Source organism: Misgurnus anguillicaudatus, chromosome 9 (genome assembly GCF_027580225.2).
Source record: "Misgurnus anguillicaudatus chromosome 9, ASM2758022v2, whole genome shotgun sequence".
In the NCBI taxonomy this organism is placed as follows: Eukaryota; Metazoa; Chordata; class Actinopteri; order Cypriniformes; family Cobitidae; genus Misgurnus; species Misgurnus anguillicaudatus.
This window is the reverse complement of record NC_073345.2, coordinates 18,987,126-19,008,181: the sequence shown is the minus strand read 5'-3', so window position 1 is coordinate 19,008,181 and position 21,056 is coordinate 18,987,126. Positions and strand designations below refer to the sequence as shown.

The following is a 21,056-nucleotide window of genomic DNA, read 5'->3' as shown; positions in this document are numbered from 1 at the left end:
CGTGAGACTGGGTTCATTAGGACACAACCAGCACAAGGCCAACCTCACAGTATGCACTACTTCATTGGTGTTGGTTTGGTGTGTGCATACCCTAAAAGACTTTAAAAGACTACTGCTAACTTTAAAAAAAAAATCATGCCTAAATGCTATTACTATTTTAGCTCTTAACTCTCACTTCACGATATGTGCACATATTCAAGAAAACAAATTAACAACAATTGCTTTGTAGTCACTCTAAATGGATTTAGCAGTTTACGGAATATTGACCAGCTGTTATCACTTATTTTTGCTGCTAAATGAAGCATATGCAGTTTAATGTCTGTGTAAGCCATAAACACAATGTCAGAACTTGTTACAGTACTGTATTTGCACACCCTAATGCTTCACTTTAGGATTCTTTACCAGCTTAATGTAGTTCCAAATTTTACACATCATCTACACTTTAAGCAAGCAACATGGCATGACAAAACTCAGAGGGATAGTTCAGCAAAAAATAAAAATGACCCCATGATTTACTCACTCTCAAGCCATTCGAGATACATATGTCCATTATCTTTCAGAAAAAAAACACAATTTGAGTTATTTTAGTTAAAGTCCTGGCTCTTCCAAGCTAAGTAGGAAACAGGGTCCACGACTTTCAAGCCCAAAGATAGTGCATCCATCCTTCACAGAAGTAATTTAGCAGATTAATAAAGGCCTTCAGAACGTAATCGATGCTATTTTGTAAGAAAAATATCCAGATTTAAAACTTTATCAACTATATTATCTAGCTTCCATTAGTGGCCAATGCACATTCACCAGAGAGTTTCAGCACAGGACGTAGCATACAAAGCAAAGTGACACGCATAGACACAGAGGACAGACCAAAACAACACCAGTCACAAATAAGAATAAGTCTATACCAAAACGGCAGAGGATTTCAATATAAGACAAGAGGATATTGAGTTATCCCTATCTGTAGCTAAAACAATGCACGGTTCTCAATAGAGTCTATTCTCTATGCTATGCATAATGCGCATTAGCTGCTACCAAAAGCTAATTATTATAGCTTATTATAAAATATGGATATTTTTCTTACAAAATCACATTGATTACCCTCAGAAGGCCTTTATTAACCACCTGGAGCTGTGTGGATTAAGTCTGTGAAGTCTTATAAAGCTTGGAAGAACCAGGACATTTTCTAAAATAACTTAAATCGTGTTCATCTGAAAGATGATGGACATATGAAGTAAGTTAAATTTTTCGCTGAACTATAGCTTTAACAGCTCTTATAATAATCAACAAAGCTGTAAAAACATCTACGTATACAGTATACCATAGCAGAAATGTCCAAAGGTGCCCAAATACTCTTTGAGTTCTCTATGCACTGACTCTGAAAAAGAAAGAGGCTGAAGAGGAAGAAACAGGGGTCACAGTTAGACATGGCTCACTGCACGTACTGACACATCTCACTGGCCCTAGACCAGTAACCAAAGCATCGTACATACTGTAGAGCTGTTAAGGGGATAAGAGTGGATAATAGCTAAAAAAAAACACAAACACACATGCTAGAGCTGCAGTCGATACTACAAACACTTGTCATCTGTCAGTGCAGTGGAGCGCAAGAGGAACACAGTCTCTGTCTGTAATGCCTAACTTGACCATATTGCACTCTTCTCTCTGTGTGTTTGTGTGTGAGTTAGTGTGCAACCCTGTATCGCGAAATTATGTACCCAAAGTCACGTAAATTTGTGAGTCTTTTCCGTGATACTGACACGTTTTTCTGCCTATTGGGGTGAACATGTCACGCATTTCTGTTTATGTGTCATTGTCACGTATTTGTTAATCAACTGTTTTGTCCTATTTTCAAACCATTGACGCTTCGGTTTAGGGTTAGCGAGAATTTTGTAAACATGAGCGTCTATTTTATCATAAACCCTCTTGGCGCGTGTGCAGCAGGCATGTATTTTGACATTACGAGCCACACCCATGACATGGCAAACACATATTTTGAATTTCTGCCCCTGGGCCGCCACTGTATATAGATACTAAATTAATGTAGATGATAAGCATGTGTTTTATATCTCATGCGTTTGTTACGGGGTGTATAATAGAAAACAGGATGTACTGTACAACGGAAATTTCCTATGAAGACCACATGGCCAAATGAAGACTACTATTTATCTAAAGTTTGTAATTCAAAAAATCCCTGTTGTTATGAAATAGATAACTAACCATGTAGAAATATAAACGTAATTGTCAGGAGCCTGCCATAGTGTCTTGTTTTATATTTATGTTTTATCATGATGGCAGGGTTCTGACAGCCTCATGTTCTATGTGAAGGCTCATGAGCTTGTGAATCAGGTCATGTGCCTTCGGTCTCTCGTCTCTTGTCTCCACCCCCTTGTTCTCCCTGTTAATTGTATCATTAGTTCATCCCCTTCACCTGTTTTTTCCTTGTTATCTTGTTTCGTTTTTTCCCCTCTTGTCCCGTGCTGGGTCATTTTGTATTGTTCATGTCTTATTCAGTTTAGTGTTTATATCAAAGTCTTGTCAAGTTAGTGTTATGTCAGTCTTTTAGTAATACCTTGTTCAATGTTGTTTTGCCCCCATGTGGGCTTTTGTTTCCAGTGTTTTGTCTATAAATAAAGTGTTTTCTGTTCACTTCCCCGACATCGTCTGAGCTTGGGTTCTCTTGTCCTTGTTCCTGACAGAATGACCCAGCCATAACTGAACCCAGCAACGATGCCGCCAAAGCCAGTGCGTTCAGCGTAGCCGGAGCCGCCGAAGCCAGAGCGTTCAGCGCAGCTGGAGCCGCCGCTGGAACCGTCGCAGCCAGCGCAGTTGGCGCAGCTGCGTCCACGGTCTGCACCCCATGGACACTGTTTTGTATACCCTCTGGACTCATGTTTCTTTAGTTTAGTTTTGTATTGCTTTGTCTTGTGTGTTCCCCTGAAGAGCGTCTGGTAGACGCTCCTTGGGAGGGGGTACTGTCAGGATCCTGCCATAGAGTCTTGTTTTATATTTATGTTTTATCATGATGGCAGGGTTCTGACAGCCTCATGTTCTATGTGAAGGCTCATGAGCTTGTAAATCAGGTCATGTGCCTTCAGTGTCTCGTCTCTTGTCTCCACCCCCTTGTTCTCCCTGTTAATTGTATCATTAGTTCATCCCCTTCACCTGTTTTTTCCTTGTTATCTTGTTTAGTTTTTTCCCCTCTTGTCCCGTGCTGGGTCATTTTGTATTGTTCATGTCTTATTCAGTTTAGTGTTTATATCAAAGTCTTGTCAAGTTAGTGTTATGTCAGTCTTAATACAAGTAATACCTTGTTTAATGTTGTTTTGCCTATAAATAAAGTGTTTTCTGTTCACTTCCCTGACATTGTCTGCGCTTGGTTTCTCTCGTCCTTGTTCCTGACAGTAATAGCACCGGCTTTGAGTAACACTAGTATGAGTATGAGACATTTTCCTTCCACACCTAAAACTACTATACAGTAGATGACTTCAAAGTTAACAGGCATTAACTAAAAGCCACAAACCTCTAACTTAAATTTCAACTTTCATCAAACTCAGGTACATCGTTCAGATCAGATGCATTTGCTCACCTTGTACTTGCTGCTGTCCCTTACAGGCTCTCCCTCCCTGAGCCAGCTGACCGAGGGTTTGGGATTCCCGAAGGCCGTGCAGCTCAGAGTGACGCTGCCCCCCTCTTTGGCCTCAACATACTGCGGCGGCGTGTCCGTGAAAGTTGGGGGAGCTGTGACACAGAGAAATGATGTGAAATTTCCATATCTGTTCTTCAATACACCCTGAGATGAATTAGCTTATTTATTTATAACGATATTACGTACAGGCTATGATTTACGCTTCTTTTGCAGACCCTGTTAAAGTATAACACATTCCTTACTGCTGATAGGAGCCACGAGAGTTCAGGAGGCTATTTGAGCTGTAAGCTCGTACATGAATAAAAGAGACTCCTTCCCGAATACATATACGGCCATTTATGAGCTCTTAGTATACCGTATATGAGCTCGCTGTCTGACATGTCTCTCATTGGTAATAATTTTGCTCCTACTCTAAGGCCAATTTTACCCCCTTTTTCTTGATTTAGTAGCAGAAATTCAACTTTTATTCTCAATAACTCAGGCAGGGAAAGTGGGGGCCGGGCAGTTGTATTGCCCATGGCCAGCAGTGTGTGTGTGTGTGTGTGTGTGTGTGTGTTTGTGTGTGTGTGTGTGTGTGTGTGTGTGTGTGTGTGTGTGTGTGTGTGTGTGTGTGTGTGTGTGTGTGTGTGGATATACTGGGTTAGACAAGACACAGCACTGAAAGACAGATCAGGTACAACTCAGCACCATCTGCTTCTTCTTCACAGTTTAATCAACCGCTTTCTGTACTGGGTGCAAAATTAACTTTGTCTCACCTGCAGTGGTGGAAAAGTAGCTTATGAAAATGATCCAGCCATTTTGAATTATTGTAATGAATGTTTATAGCAATAACATTTTAATTGTATATTTAATAAAGACATAGAGATGAAAATGAAAATCATACATCACACAACATCATCATAAATGTTTCTTTTAAGAATATCTGGTTAAAGTCTGCCTGTGTGCTTGTGCTGTGTGATGACTTTAAATGGGTTGAAAGTGTTTTTTTTTTTTTTAAATCAATACGATAGATTGTCAAATGTTTTTATATATCTAGAGATGCACCAATGTATCAAACTATAATCAGTATTAGCAGCTAAAAGCAAGCTTTCCCAAAAAGCAATCAGGCATCGCCCAATTGTTTACAAAGAGCCATTAATCAAAGCCAATTATATCCAGGTTAAAGGGGGCAGAGAAATAGGTCACAACAGTGCTGTGTGTGAAGAAAATGCTGTTTGTGTTTAATTATTTGGTGACAATAACAACAGAATTGCAGTTTGCATTCTCTGCATTGATAGGATTTTACACAATAATTTGAAACAAGGTATCGTATTGGCACAGAAATTTTGCATCCATGCATCTCTACTAGTGAGGCCCCGGGTACGTAAAGTAATCTGCGTGATTTCCTTAAAGCTCCCATAACACACGCAGTTTCTCCATATCTGATGTTAATCCGGAGTACCTATAGAGTAGTACTACATCCTTCATATCTTAAAGAATATTTAGTTTTATCAAATTTATAAAAGACAGATCAGCTCTAGCTGTTATTTCCGATAATGTACGAAAAAATTCGGGAGGAGGAGTTACGAGCTGCGGGAGGAGCGAGTTACGAGCCAACCAACACTTTATACAACACTGTTTAACTTATGATTCACTACATGTTTGTGTCATTTATATAATATGCACTTATGCGTCGATTTCCAACATAACACAGAAGTCTTACTGCATGCAACTCATGACCCGATTGGGACTTTTCAATGAAATCCAGCGCATCAAACACACACGCAAACTCCGCTGCTACCCCGGATAATAAAGTATATCCATTGTTTCCATAAAGCTGGCTTTCTTCTCCTTACATCCAAACACTTCCTTTCGTGCCATGTTGAGTTTTAATTTAAAAAAAAAATGAAGTGATGCCTGTCTTGCTTGCTGACTGACGGTGTGCAGGGTTTTCAGGGGGAAGTGCCCATAAAAAGAAGTGATAAGTATAGACCCCTTCAAGGTTTGTAAACATTGAATGACTATCGGGTGCGCACGCAGCATGGGGTCAAACTGTTCGTACCATTTAGGCTTTCTAGTTTAATCTAACAGGGCTGAAAAATGATGACTTACCTCAAATTAAGTGAGCACTACAAACACAAGCCTATTTGATATTTGCATTGTTCCAGTCTGCACGTTAATTGCTTGCAGCTGCAGATGTTGTATTTTTTTGTTTTTGAGATTCTGCATTAATCGCGAAAACTTAACGGAAGACCTGGTGAGATTTTCACGGCCCACGACGTATGTAGGCATTTTTGACGATACCGAATAATACGCAACTCAATCTGCTGTAATTGCTTTTCTGACCCCGACATGCGCAGTGGGAACCGCCTGTGACGTGAACCGTGAAGAGGTCTATAGAACCCCTGATACATCAGCTGGACCCGCATTCAGAAAAAACTTTCCAAAACTTGTACGAACCCTGCGAAGTGTATTCGGCACAGAAATACTCTGTAACACGTCCAACTGCTTTTTTGACACTTTACCTACGTTTAGCATGAGGAAACTCTTAAACTATGTTAATAAGTCAGAATGCATAAAATGCGATTGAATTCCCTTTTAAATCTTTTAGCTCATGTCACAAAAGCGCCAAGCAGCTCCCACCGCCAGCCACAACAACAAAACGAACAGAAAAATAAAAGATTGAAAACAAGGTGCGAGTAAATTAAGGTCGGGAATTTACATTATTAAAAAGAAAAAAGAAGGTCAAGCTGCTAAATCTAATGTAGTGGTATTTATGGTTCTTTTATACAGATGAATATAAATGCTGCTTTATAAATGTTGAAAATGTTTATTATTGTCCTATCTCTATATTAATATGACCATGCTGGTTTCTATGGTTCATAAGCATATGCTGTTGCAAGTTTACAAACGATGTAATCAAATGGCTGTTTCCAAGCACTTTTATGCTGAAATAAAGCCTGTTTTCACTTACATTACAGTGCCTAGTATTACTATTAATGGTCGCAAGATGCAGTGGGTTGTAAAAATAGATACAGTGGTGCGGGGCGGGCCAAATAAATTCATAAATGCGGGACCTGCTGGGTTGGAAAAAATCCTGACCCGCGCATCACTAATCTTTACTGAATTCTGCGATTAAGGCATAAAAACACTTGTCAATTTCTGGAGGAATCCCTAAAATCTGGTGGTGGCACATGACCAAAGTGCTGAAGGCGACTTTTCCGAGGCAGGCCGCTAAGACATCTGTGCAAAACCTCTTCCATCTGCTCTTATCCGAGTCTCCATTTAGCACCTTACACACTGCTGACACACTGCTGACCTGTGATGTTGATTAAAACTAAACACACGTGCACTTGCAAATGCTGAAAACTCAATTCCACCGCAAGATGTGTGACTTACATAAACACACTAATCTGCAATTGTATCATGTTTCACGGTCATCTAAAGCAGCTAATAGATCTAGACGTCAAGTTTGCCTTTGCTTTTCAATCTACATTTCCATTAGTGGCAAAACATTCAAGCGAATGCACGTGACATATTAACTGAATGTCTACCACAGCACACCAAATGAAGGGAAATGGGTCTGTTTGGCAGCTGTATTGGTGTGCATTAAAATTTTCCACACCAGCAGCTGTATAAAGATAACATGCTTAACTGCCCAATTTCTTGTTGGGTGATTTACTGAATATTAATGGTGATTTTCCATGGTTACTGCTTAGGTGGTTTGGTTCCTAAAAGGTTTTGTATGGTTCCATAAAGAACCTTTCTGTTGCACAAATAGTGCAAAAATAGAGTAGTTTTAGTGGTTCACAACCACGCTGAGCTGTGAAACATTGAGTGGACACAACTGTGGGCTTTAGTGGGCTATAATAAAGCCCATGTGTCCTTTCTTCTGTGTACAAAGCACCAAAAAACCACTGAACTTAAACCCATTACACTGTGAGTTCTGCATGATTATAATTATGTACTTTAAACATAACAACCAGGCAAACAATGTGATTCCCAGAATAGATCTGTTGAATCCGCCGAATCACCTGCTTACCTTGTCAAGCACACACACCTTTACAATGGAAGGCAAGGAGTAAAACACACTCACACATTCTGTCTTCAACACTGCATAATAATCCTTATACATTTTCAGGAAAGATGACATCATCTCACGCAATGGCCATTTGTGTCAGTCTGCAGTAGGTGATAAAATCACAAGCTCATATCACAGGCACATACAGTGAGAAGGATTCAGCTATAATAAGGCTATGAGGTAACATCAGCCACACAGGCAGATGTTTCACTGCAAACACACATGTATTGTGCAACTGAATTGAAGATACTAGCATGCAAAAGGCTGCATAAAGTTCGTCCCACAGGAAAATTGTCATCTTCCTCACAGGATTCTGTATTGAGCCATGCATCTGTGTTAACAATGCTTACTGCATTCAAATCACCCTGTTTACACATGTAGCTGCACAAACACACCAACACAAATGTACAAAGATATACACATGATACAACTTGCAGTGAAATGTAGGTAAAAAGAAGCACAAATCTAAGCAGATCGACCATGCAGGATAGTGCCCAAATACAGTGGCACCATATTGGATCTACTATGTAGTGTCCATTTACAACCTTTAAGGCAATTTTTTATATAAACTCACATCTTATAAACATCTTGATTCATACATAAATGCGATCTTCTTTATAAATGATGGCGATTATCTTGCATATAGTTTCCTGTATTCAGATGCTGCATTCACGTGTTCACAAATTTACCTTTCTTTTACTGTCTATGGTATTTACATTACAATCCAGGATGCTATAGCCGTCAAACTTGCTCAAACTCACACAGTGTAAAACCAAACCCTGTACATTCGCAAGTCATAAGCATACTGCAACAATTTACGATTAACTAAGTATAATAGTCAACTTTAAAATTGTTAATATTCTGAAATAAGACAGTCTTGATGACGTATGCAGCTTAGAAATGCGACATCCGGAGGCTGCAACCTTCAGATTGAGAAATGGCTTCTGCCACGAGTTCCTCATCAGAAAGTTGCAACATGACTGCGTTTCTCCCTGATGCCTCAAAATCATTTAGCATTTTAAAGGTTTAGTTTTTAGTTTAGTTTTAAGGTTGGCCAGTTATTTTCCTTTGCGACAGTGCTGCGGCGCTTGTGGCCTCTAGGGGCGCTAGGCATAAAAAATACATGTCTAGCACCCCCTAGTGGCCAAAAAGTTTCCGCGGTGTGCCTTTAAGTAGGTTCATTGAGGTTAGTTTCTCTTTAAGACCAAATAGGCACAGACTGGTTTCTGCTTCTAATTTATACACACACTTTAGACATAAACAAATGTTTTTCTTGTCTTGTCTTACTTTTAAATAAGTATAAAAAAGTTTCAACGACACCAAATACAAGTCTAAATGTCATAAAAACTGAATTGATTTTCGGCATTCTATACTGTTGTTGCACATATCTCATATTACATCCAGAAATGGTACAACAAAAAAATTTGCACCAATAATTCGAACATCCAATCCAATAAACACAATATATAAAATATTGCAAACAAAAGACTTGATTCAAATCATATATCAAGGACAAGTAATTTGATTCTCCAGTTGAAATGGCAAATTTGACTAATCTTTTGTGACATTTAATTTCATAAGATTATCAAATATCTTCTGTCTCGACAAATTGTTGCCTGTTCTTCAGTTTCAACATGCCGAAAGGCTGGAATTAATGGATGATAATATATATATATATATTGCCAACAGAAATAGCTTGTGCAAAATCATAAGCTACAATCTTGTGACTGGCTTTAAGCAATATATGAAAATTAAGGTATGCAATGTGTTTGGAACCAAATGCCCTCTTATGTTTCACTGTTAAGAAAGAAACCACGCTTTTATAAATCTACATTCATTTAAGCCATTACAATTTTCTTTTTAACTCTTCAAATATCTTTATATTTTTTATATTCGGAAGGTTTTGCTTTTGTAAACATAACCAAATTGCAAGTCTAAGCACACATAGAGGGCCCATCACTGACCGCAAACCATTTTCTTATCACTGACATACTCTCGGTCATACACAGATTAAATTTGAGGTAATGCATACTGAGGAGCTGAATGCATACTCAGAAGCTGAATAAGGCAACTTAAACGAGGAAGTCACCTAGACAAAACTGTTTGTTAACATTTCTAGCCAGCTTGGTGATAGTTGTTTGATCCCCTGAGGTGTGCATCTGCTTAAAACCATAAAAGATTAACCATGCCATGGTTGATGATAACTGGCTGATGCCGCCAACACAAGGCAAAATGTCTATCTTATGTTATCAATGTATAAACATATCACGCTCAAACCAAAATAAAACACAAACGGTGAACCTGCAGTAAATGATGGGCAATCTTAAACCGCGAGGGAAAATTCCACTCATGTATGATTATATGTTTATGTGTTGATGGTGCAACTGTGACATCTGCAACATGAACGAAATCGGCAAAATGAAGGCGGTAAAGAGTTTAAAGGGAGATGGGCAATACCCAAAGCTAATTAAGCACAAACACAAAAGCCAGAACCAACCCACAGACTGCTATTTGAATACACTAATCATAATGTGAAAATCCTCTTTATTTCAGGCTGATGGGGATGCAGACTATGTTATATGATAGCTCCTCTATCCACCTCACACATACACAAGCGAATGACACATGCAGATTTTAGGCTTTTTCATATTAGACATATATAATCATCTTACACAGTATGATCTGCTTACACAAGTAATCCTGAGCTTCGTCCTCCTCTGTTATCTTGCACGCTAACTACTGACGTTTAGCGCATGGTAGTGCAGATGGATTTTCGGGTTAATTCGCCAAGGATCGTAGATTGTGAAGATTGTAAATGACAAAATGCATGTAACCAGATCATGCACAGCTGTTAAAGGAGGTGCAACCAGTCAAATTCTGCGGTGTTTTGTGTATATTTATCTGTCTGGAAGAAGCTAGCAAGATTAGTCAAATGCCCTTATACTCCAAAACTGTTAACAAAACTACACAAAAATGAACCATACTAAACACACCACATTAAACAAGAGTTTACTTGCAGCCAGAATAAACATCCTTTGTGCCAACCACAATGACAGTATTTTGGGGAATTAATTACTCCTTGCCTAGAGCATGAGACTAGAAAATAAAATATAAAAATATGATACACAGATGTCAGCTTCATTTACACTCAATGACAACAAACCAAGGATCAACTACACAGTATAACACCGTACAACTAATCATGCATGTCGCTAATAGCCAGTTTCACATGACCCATTCCCATTTACAAACCAAGTTAACAGATTGTTACAATCAGAGCTGCAATTATCAGCTCAGCCAGTTCCAAATCAATGGTGTCCTCCTAGCGCCATCGTACTATACTATGTTCTCATTTAAAAGCCTTCATCTCATGCCATGATGCCATCTGCAGTGTTGGTGAACCATATGTCCTCGCAGTGCCAAGTATTCAGCACCCACACGTAACTGTGAGGCCATCAGTACCATGGACAGCACACTGGCACACGAGCATCAGGACCATGGACAGCTCCCTAACTCAAGCGCCAAGCCTGTTGCTGCTGCATTACAGTCTGCTATAGGGTCAGCTTGAATCATCACAGGATTCCAAATGGGCCAATTAGAATGGAAGCACAAAGCATCAGGATCATCCAAATAACCACGCCGGACTGCGCAGATCACTGGTGTTTTTGCTTAATCTGGCTTTGCGCTTTACCCAAGAGCCCACAATTTCATTCACTTACTTTACAAGGTTTACAAAATAAGATTTGTCTTGGCATTATTAAAATTGCAGTTTGGCAGACATAAGCTGACTGATACATAATGGTGCTTCTTTGGATCTGTGATGGAACTTTGATGTTGCAGATATGTTCCTAATACTGTATACTAGAATAGGTATGGGCTCTCCTAGTCGAAATCTCTTAATTAAACACACATACTGTATGTCTAGCAACCATTTAGCACCTCTTTGACTTGACAGAAAAGAGCCAAACATCACTTGCATTTCATTTCCATACGAACTTTGGGGATGTACTACAATAAAGCAATAAGATGTCATGCATTTAAAACCGGTGTATAATAACGCCTCATAAAGGGGCAGTTCACCCTAAAAATGAAAAAAATATTTTGTCAGTGCAAACCTGTATGACTTTCTATCTGACAACAACAATACCATTAAGACAATAATATATGATAAGCAAAACGACAACAAAGTTAATTAAAAAGTTAAATGCATTTATAATAATATCCAAAGAAATTACTATTTAACCAAGCAATATAATTACAGTACTGTGCCAAAGTCTTATGCTGCGTTCACACCAGCTGCGGTAGAGGCGTCAAGCGCGAGTGATTTTAATGTTAAGTCAATGTCTGGAGGTCAAGCGGCGCGAATGAGGCGTTTAGCGCGGTGCGGTAGACGCGATTCTGCCTCATTTGCACTTCTTGTTCACGTGAATGGTGCGAATTGCGCGAGTTGAATAATTTGAACTTTGGAGGAAAAACGCGCCGCGTTAACCAATCAGGAGCTTGCTCTAGTAGTGACTAGATTACAGGAAGCGGGCGGAGTGGCAGAAGCCCCTCCCATTATGCGAATTTCCACCTGAATGTCTCGATGACTAGAATTTCACGTGTGAATGAAGCGAGTACACTCAAAATGTTCAAGCAGCAAACTAGACGAGGTAGACACGAATTTGAACACACAGTTAGGCCACCATTACCACCAGACTTGTTGTTTTAAAAGTTGTAATCTCCATCCATATTTATTTTTCAATCTATTTTATTAAGATACAAACTGAAAATACAGTATTTTATATGTTTATGTATGATATGTCTTCATGGCTCATGCATTTAAGGGTTCAAAGTTATCTATTGTATAATAATCACTGGGACACCTGCTGTGATTTAGCCAGTTTTCCCATGCAGGTGTTGTCATTAGCTGACTAACCAAACAACGTCTGCTTGTTTTATTCAAAGAAACTCGAAAAAAAAAGGCATTATCAGCAAGATAAAATAGTCACATGCACAGAAATGAGAGATTAAGGTCACTGAGGATACAACTTTTTTAAGCTTGATTGTGTTTGGAATAGTAAGCTTCCAACAGCAATCTTAACATCACAACATGAGAGGCACTGTTTTGCAACCTCCTTTTAGACTGCCTGAGTATCCCATTAAATCCTTTAGGATTAGCGTTAGCTCACAGTCATGATGGAACAGATTTAAAGGCATTGCTCTTCTCTCTTACCCTGCCATTAGGATCTGAGTATGAAACTGCAAACCATGAAGTCACGACAACTAAAATTCTCACCTGAATTCACAGCTTTTTATGGTCTACTGAATTACTATTAAACACATGGCGATTATTGAAATAAATGCAATAACAAAAACTATATCCTGATCGCATACATTACACTAGCAGCATCAGCTGTAACTGTGGGTTTACTGTGGGTTTACACCAGATGCGAGTTCAACGATTTCGTGAGTAGATTAAATACAAAGTCAATGCAAAGACGCGATCAGAGGCGTCCTCGCGTGGGGCAATGCGAATGGCGCGATATGGGCGGCGCATTCGCCGTGAAAACACGTGCTATTTGCCTCAAACATGTCTTCGCCCAAGTTGAAAATATTCAACTCAAGCGAAAAATTCACATGACACAAAGTTAAATCCCGCGAGTAATCTAGAGCGAGCAACGCGATGCGATTGCACACTTCGCGTTTGGTGTAAACCCACAGTTACACCAGATGCGAGTTCAACGATTTGCGCGAGTAGATTAAATACAAAGTTAATGCAAAGACGCGATCAGAGGCGTCCTTGCATAGGGCGATGCAAATGGCGCGATATGGGCAGAGCATTTGCCGTGAAAACAAGCGCTATTCACCTCAAACGCATCTTCGCCCAAGGGGAAAATATTCAAGTCGAGCGAAAAATTCACATGACACAAAGTTAAATCCCGCGAGTAATCTAGAGCGAGCAACGCGATGCGATTGCACACTTCGCATTTGGTGTAAACCCACAGTTACACCAGATGCGAGTTCAACGATTTGCACGAGTAGATTAAATACAAAGTCAATGCAAAGACGCGATCAGAGGCGTCCTCGCATAGGGCGATGCAAATGGCGCGATATGGGCGGCGCATTTGCCGTGAAAACGCGTCTTCGCCCAAGTTGAAAATATTCAACTCGAGCGAAAAATTTGCATGACACAAAGTTAAATCCCGCGAGTAATCTAGAGCGACCAATGCGATGCGATTGCACGCTTCGCATTTGGTTTACACCAGACGCGAGTTCAACGATTTGCGCGAGTAGATTAAATACAAAGTCAATGCAAAGACGCTATTACGTGTGTCCTCGCATTGGGCGATGCGAATGGCGTGATATGGAAAAACACGCGCTATTCGCCTCAAACGCGTCTTCGCCCTAGTTGAAAATATTCAACTCGAGGGAAAAATTCACATGACACAAAGTTAAATCCTGCGAGTAATCTAGAGCGAGTAACGCGATGCGATTGCACACTTCGCATTTGGTGTAAACCCACAGTTACACCAGATGCGAGTTCAACGATTTGCGCGAGTAGATTAAATACAAAGTTAATGCAAAGACGCGATCAGAGGCGTCCTTGCATAGGGCGATGCAAATGGCGCGATATGGGCAGAGCATTTGCCGTGAAAACAAGCGCTATTCACCTCAAACGCATCTTCGCCCAAGGGGAAAATATTCAAGTCGAGCGAAAAATTCACATGACACAAAGTTAAATCCCGCGAGTAATCTAGAGCGAGCAACGCGATGCGATTGCACACTTCGCATTTGGTGTAAACCCACAGTTACACCAGATGCGAGTTCAACGATTTGCACGAGTAGATTAAATACAAAGTCAATGCAAAGACGCGATCAGAGGCGTCCTCGCATAGGGCGATGCAAATGGCGCGATATGGGCGGCGCATTTGCCGTGAAAACGCGTCTTCGCCCAAGTTCAAAATATTCAACTCAAGCTAAAACTTCGCATGACATGAAGTTAAATCCCGCGAGTATTCTAGAGCTAGCAACGCGATGCTATTGCACGGTTCGCATTTGGTGTAAACCCACAGTAAGACAAATTGGTGCTTTTATCTTAGCATTTAGTTGATGTCTCTTAGTTTAAATGTCAGACATCATGTTTGTGTACACTTATAAGTGAAAAAACATAAATTAAATAAATTTGAAAATAGCACAGCACTTCTCTTTCAGGAAAACAGATTAAAAATAGTTTCCCAAACATCCCCTGTCAATAGCAAGTGGCAAATCATGCTCAAGACTGTGTCATAAGATAAAAGCTTTAGGCTAATAAAAAATAAGTTAAGAGTCACCACCTCAACCGCTCTCTTTTACTATAAATTCATATAAGGATGGTTTCCAGGACGGGGGGCATACGCTAGTCCCAGACTAAAATGCATGTTTGAACAACTTAATTTAAAAACATCTTGCACTGTCATATGTTAACGTATATCAGTGTCACTATTTTGTTTCATAATGCACACAATTACTGTTTTTTGTAAGGTATGTTTGTAAAAACGACTTAAATGTCTCAATATAACTAAGGCCTAGTCCTGGATTCATCAAAACCCTGTCCGGGAAACCGCCCCATAACCTTTAATCATTGAAACTTCTAATGAAACGTTATGCAGTTTGAATTGCTTAAAGCTTTTTTGTATACAGTTATATTCTTCACATGGTCAGATTCCTTATTTGGATCCAGAAGAACTTATTTACTCTAACAGTAATTATGTCATTTAAACACTAATGAGATTGATGACTGATCTAAGGAAAGCAGGCAGGTGTGAGACAGGCGTAACAAGGCACCAAAATGTACCTCAGTAAAGACAACGTTAAGAGTTTCTAGCGTAACGTCATGTCTACAATTGAGCAAAATGCCACAATGTGATAATGTGTTTACTCTTACAATTCTCTTATGGTGAAGTGGACAAAAACATGAAATGAAACAATATCACAGATGTACACTGAACTACAGCTGGGCCATATCTGAAGAACTTGGATGATCAACTTCCCCAAGTTTATCCTTGACCCCTCAGGGAGATTTCACACCAGTCCTTAGACCACATTGCACCACAATTGTGATGTCACAAAAATAACTTGCACGGTGCACACTGATACTTTCACCATCACCGTAAGCTAGCTATTATTGTTAATACTTCTGACTTTAAAGCCCAAACAACTGCATTCATCCTTTATAGATGTAATCCAGGGGGTTAATAAAGGCCTTCAAAGGGGAAATCCATGCGATTTTTGTAAGAAAAATATCCATATTTAAAAATGTAGTCAGAAGTTGTTCCCTGGACCCTGTTTACTATGTTATAAAGCTTGGAAAAGCAAGGACTTTTTCTATTATAATTCTGATAGTAATAATAATTTTTAAGTGGACTTTCATAAAAGTTTTCTTAAAATTTTGAACAATACAATACCCGTTCTTGTCTTAAAGGTGCAGTGTGTAAATTTTAGCCGCATTAAGTGATACGTTTGTGAATTGCAACCAACGGCTCAGTTACTGCTTACAGTAAACGCATAGAGAAGCTATGGTAGCCACCACCGGACAAACATGTCATCATCTGAGACAACTTAGTAAAAAAGTTTGTCCAATAAGGGCTTCTGTAGAAACATGGCGACACAAAATGGCGACTTCCATGTAAGGGGACCCTCGGTGTATGTAGATAAAAACGTCTCATTCTAAGGTAATAAAAACATGACGGTTCATTATGAAAGGTTTTTAAACCTCGCTGATAATATAGTATTGATATATTATTTTGCATTTCTGTCAAGAGATCCTTGTACAAATTACACGCTCCACCTTTAAGACAACTTTGACTAACTTTTGATGCACTTAAAATGTTGACTAGTGTAAATCGATGATGCCTTGATGATGAGTAAATCTAATCATACGCTGGAGTCTTCCTTTAAGCCTAACGCATTTAAAAAGTAAAGAAAAAGTTTAATTTTGACTTCATGGAGACTTTAAATATAGGGTATTTTGACATAGGCAACAGTAACCAACTACCTGGCAAGCACCCAGAGTGCTACAGCAACTACCTTAACAACAACAAACACTCTAGCAACATAATAAAAAACTATTTAGCAACACCTTAGCAACTGCATAGCAACACGCTGGCAACCACCAAATGCTCTCTAACACTTACGCAGGCAAGCATCAATCACAATTTCTTCAAAAATATAGTTACTAAACATAATTTCACAGTTGGAGAAACATTATAACAGACTAATTAGGATTTTGAAGAGTGATTTATTTTTAACACATTGGAACATTAGTATCAAAAAGCAATTGAGCTTTAAATTGATGGTGTGAATGACTTTATTTTGCAAGTGAACAAGTGTTTGGGCTCTGCATTCTAATGAAAACTTTGAAGAATTGTATTCTGAAATCCAGGGGATAAGTGGTAACCAGAAGGGGAGTGTAAGATCAAGCTGCTCTGGGTTGAAGTCTTATTCTCTCCACACATACTCGGCATTGCAAAGAAGAAAAAGATTATATTATTATAAGTGGAACCAACTATTTCAGTTTGTAGCTATGCAGTACAAAGATACACTCTTAAAATGCTGGGTTGTTTTTCTCGTTGCTGGGTACAGTAAAATATGGACAAACCCAACCATTGGGTTTAAATTAACCTGTGCTGGTGCGTTAAAGAGGAGGGGCTTCCCTGTTTCAAGATGGTGGCTCTATTTGACGCATTTGTTTCAATGAACTGACGTAGCCAAGGCGACATCTAGTGTATATGGCCCTGTCCCAAATGGCGCACTTCATGTGGTCTTTTGGTTTCGTGGCATTAAATTGTCCCTAGGGCCCATAGGGTGTCCTTTTTATACCCTGAAGTGTGCTCATTAGCGCCCCCTTTGCACCCTTAATGCACTGCTGCAGGCTCCACGTACTTTACCAACACAGAAGTCCTTGCGAAAGAGTAATCAGACGACAAATGGGAGGAGTTCACACTGATGTGTTCCTATTTCCGGCATGACGCTTCAGTCTGTCCCAAAATACGACTCTGGTGTACCCTCGTGGACTTGCGCAAGGGTCCCTAAAGTCTGCACTACGTGATGTACTCTGAGGAAGTCCACATGTCCGGAGTGGGCCATTTGGGACAGGGCCAGAATCTATGTGTCTTCCCGGGCATAGCTGTCCATCAATTGTGAAGTGTGTTACTGTGCAAACGGATGGCGTATTATATCAAAGTATCGCGAAAGCAGACTGCTCCGCATGCTTTCTATTCGCTCTCGCTGTACTTTTATGGGTTTGTTTTTTTGGGGATCAATCTGCACAGCACCATTGAACACACATGATCATCTGCAGTCAGGTGACGGGGTGCAGAGATGTGGGGATGGCTAAAAGAGACAAAATAACGTTATAACATTTTGTCTTGTCTCGTTTTGGTCAGAGACATTTTAGCATAGTTTTATTTTGTAAACCACTTTTAGTCTCGTTTTTATTCGTCAACAGTATTGCATTATACATTTAATTATACTCATCGTCACCAGTGTTGGGTGTAACGCATTACAAGTAACGTGCATTATGTAATAATATTACTTTCTGAAGTAACGAGTAAAGTAACGCATTACTTTTTAAATGTACACATTAATATTTGAGTTACTTTTTCAAAAAAGTAATGCAAGTAACATTTTTAATTCAATTTAAAAAAATTATGTACTGAATTAAACAAAATGTAGTCACATTATGCACTCTATGCATACACGCCTGTGTGGGAACTGTTTGAGTCAGAAACGGAGATGGCAGGCCAGAGCTCGACATTTTTGCGATGGAAATATGGAACTTCTCAGTCATAAAAAACACATGCAAGGCCTGAAAGAGATCAAGCCTCAGCCAAGAAAAAGTAACGCAAAAGTAACTGAAAAAAAAAACGTAAGCATTACTTTCCACGAAAAGTAACGCAATTAGTTACTTTTTCGGGAGCAACTTAATATTGTAATGCATTACTTTTAAAAGTAACTTTCCCCAACACTGATCGACACATGACCAGCATTTAAGTTGTGTCTCGTTTTCGTCACGTGATAAAGGTTTGTTGACAACAATATTTAGTCATACTTTTCATTGACGAAAGCAACACTAGTCTTGGGTTGTTTCAACCTAAAGTGCTGGGTAATTTTAACCCATGGTTGAGTGATTTTTTGAGATTTTTTAAGGTTTATTTAACCCAATGGATTTATTTGTCCACAGCTTACCTAACCAACAAACGTGTACACAAGTATTGACATGTTTTAAAAATCCTTAGAATCCTTAAACTTTATGCAAGCTGTGTGAACACATACACTATATTTGACAGCTACAGGGAAGCATTACAGGGATTTTCAACCACGTGTTGGGTCAAAAAGTACAAACTCAACCCATTGGTTTGTAATTTAACCAACTCTGGGGTGTTTCAAAGAAAAAATACTGAATTGTTGGGTCAAATATAAACATTGTCTGAGTTAATTTCACTCAATATCCCATTTTGACCCAATGTGTTGAAAATAACCCAGCATTTTTTAGAGTTTAAATGCATTCATTTTGGTCTGTATACAACATGAGGCCACCATCACCTGTATAAGGTCTCAACCTTTCTATTTTCATGAGCTATGACATCACTGCTTTGCTTCCCTATCACTTTTGACACGTACCTTACACTTCAAGCTCCCCAAGTGTGAGAGAGTGAAAATATCACAGGAACTGTAAAACAACAGCTCAGAGGCGCATAGCGACAGCATCTAACACAGAGCTAATTTCTTTCCTGAGAGCCGCTTGCTCACCACACTCACCTCCCCTTTAAAGAGACTCACACAGACAGCGTTCTGCACGATACCCTTCAAAAAGCAATTCATCTGCTGGTCCTATGCAGATGTTCACTGAGATATGCTAAAGTTTGATACTTGTGTGTACATGCACTGCACTGTGAGAAAGGGAATTGCTAATGAGGTTTGACAACCTGCCAGCCAAACATAATCCAGTACACCCTAAAGTCCCATTCAGTTTTTGATTAAACTCAAATGCAGCGTATAAGAGTTAGACAGAGATCGGACTGAAAGCGTCTCTGAGCGCCTGCCCTGGCCTGTGGTACTTTTCCCAGTTCACTGCAGGCTGCTGAAGATTGTGTACTGCTTGAGCTCTCATAGAAGAAACACTGCTGATATTAGTGTGTTAGTCACACAGTCTGCGGGGCATGCGGTCACCAAACGCAAGCATTCACATGAGGATGATAAAATGGCCCGTCAACACTCCAATTTATGTGTGCTGAGCTGCTAGATTTAAAACCAGGCAAAACACAAACAGATTCACACAGATTGCTACTGGGCGTGTAGCTGATATAGCAACAACTACATTTTCAATCTGATCATGTTACCTAAAGTCCACTCTGCAATCCTCAAAAACTCCAGACAAGTTGGGCAGCATACTGTATACTCTAATAGAGATCAAATAGTAGAGATTTAATTTTAACATTCACACAGGGGCTTACATAAAGGAGTTGAAATCAGTGGCGGCTCGTGACTGCTCATCCGAGGGGCGCAAATTCAAAATATGGGTCGTGTGTTGCTCGTGTTTTTAAAATATATGTTTGGTCCATCATGTGGAGCACTGAGGATAGCAAGCTGCTGAAACCTTTGCTCAGGTTTCTCTGATTTTAATTCACATTTTGCACTATGCACTTTCATAAATAAATAAATTTTGTACTTTCTAGACCTTTCAAATCTTTTTGGATTCAGTGTGCGGTCATCCATTTTTTCTACCTAATTCTACATATCCTTCTTGGTTCTACGCACATGAAGAAACATTGAGAGCGCAACAATTTTTTCCTATACTATACCTTCCATCATGTGTGAACCATGTGCATCACGTGTTTTGTCAAAATAAGTGCCTGCTGCACACTCGTCGAAACTGTTTATGATCACAGAGACACTCACGTTCACAAAATACACGCAAGACACTCCCTTAACAGTAAACTCTGACTCTTTTATCATAAACCCTTTAGCAGACACTTATTTTGACAAGACACATGATGCACATAGGATCGCTCGAACACATATTTTGAAATTACGAACCACACACATGACAGGCTACATACATGTTGTGACGAACTTCGCATCGAGCACCCTCGAAAAAAGAAGTCACCGGCCGCAACTGGTTGAAATATTTGTTGGCAGGACTGCAATTTATGTTAAGTGAGAGCAATTTAAAAAAAGAATAATGTGAAAATATATTATGTTTATGGATGATAAAATGTTGAAACCATTATGTTATAACTAGAGCTGTCAAACAATTAATTGTGATTAACTCTTGCCCCGCCATTGACGAGTTAACTCGTTAATTAAGAGAAAGTGCTAACCCGCCAATGA

The 21,056-nt window shown here is 39.4% G+C and overlaps 1 protein-coding gene across 6 annotated transcripts in view; it reads right to left on the bottom strand.

Annotated features, from left to right (window-relative positions):
• igsf9bb (immunoglobulin superfamily, member 9Bb) overlaps nt 1–21,056 on the bottom strand; it is a 115,890-nt gene that overhangs the window by 51,533 nt on the left and 43,301 nt on the right. For all 6 annotated transcript variants that reach the window (XM_055179323.2, XM_055179325.2, XM_055179324.2 and 3 more), the window contains exon 4: nt 3,584–3,735. In XM_055179323.2, coding sequence (XP_055035298.2) covers nt 3,584–3,735 — 152 coding nt within the window. The remainder of the gene's footprint in view (nt 1–3,583; nt 3,736–21,056) is intronic.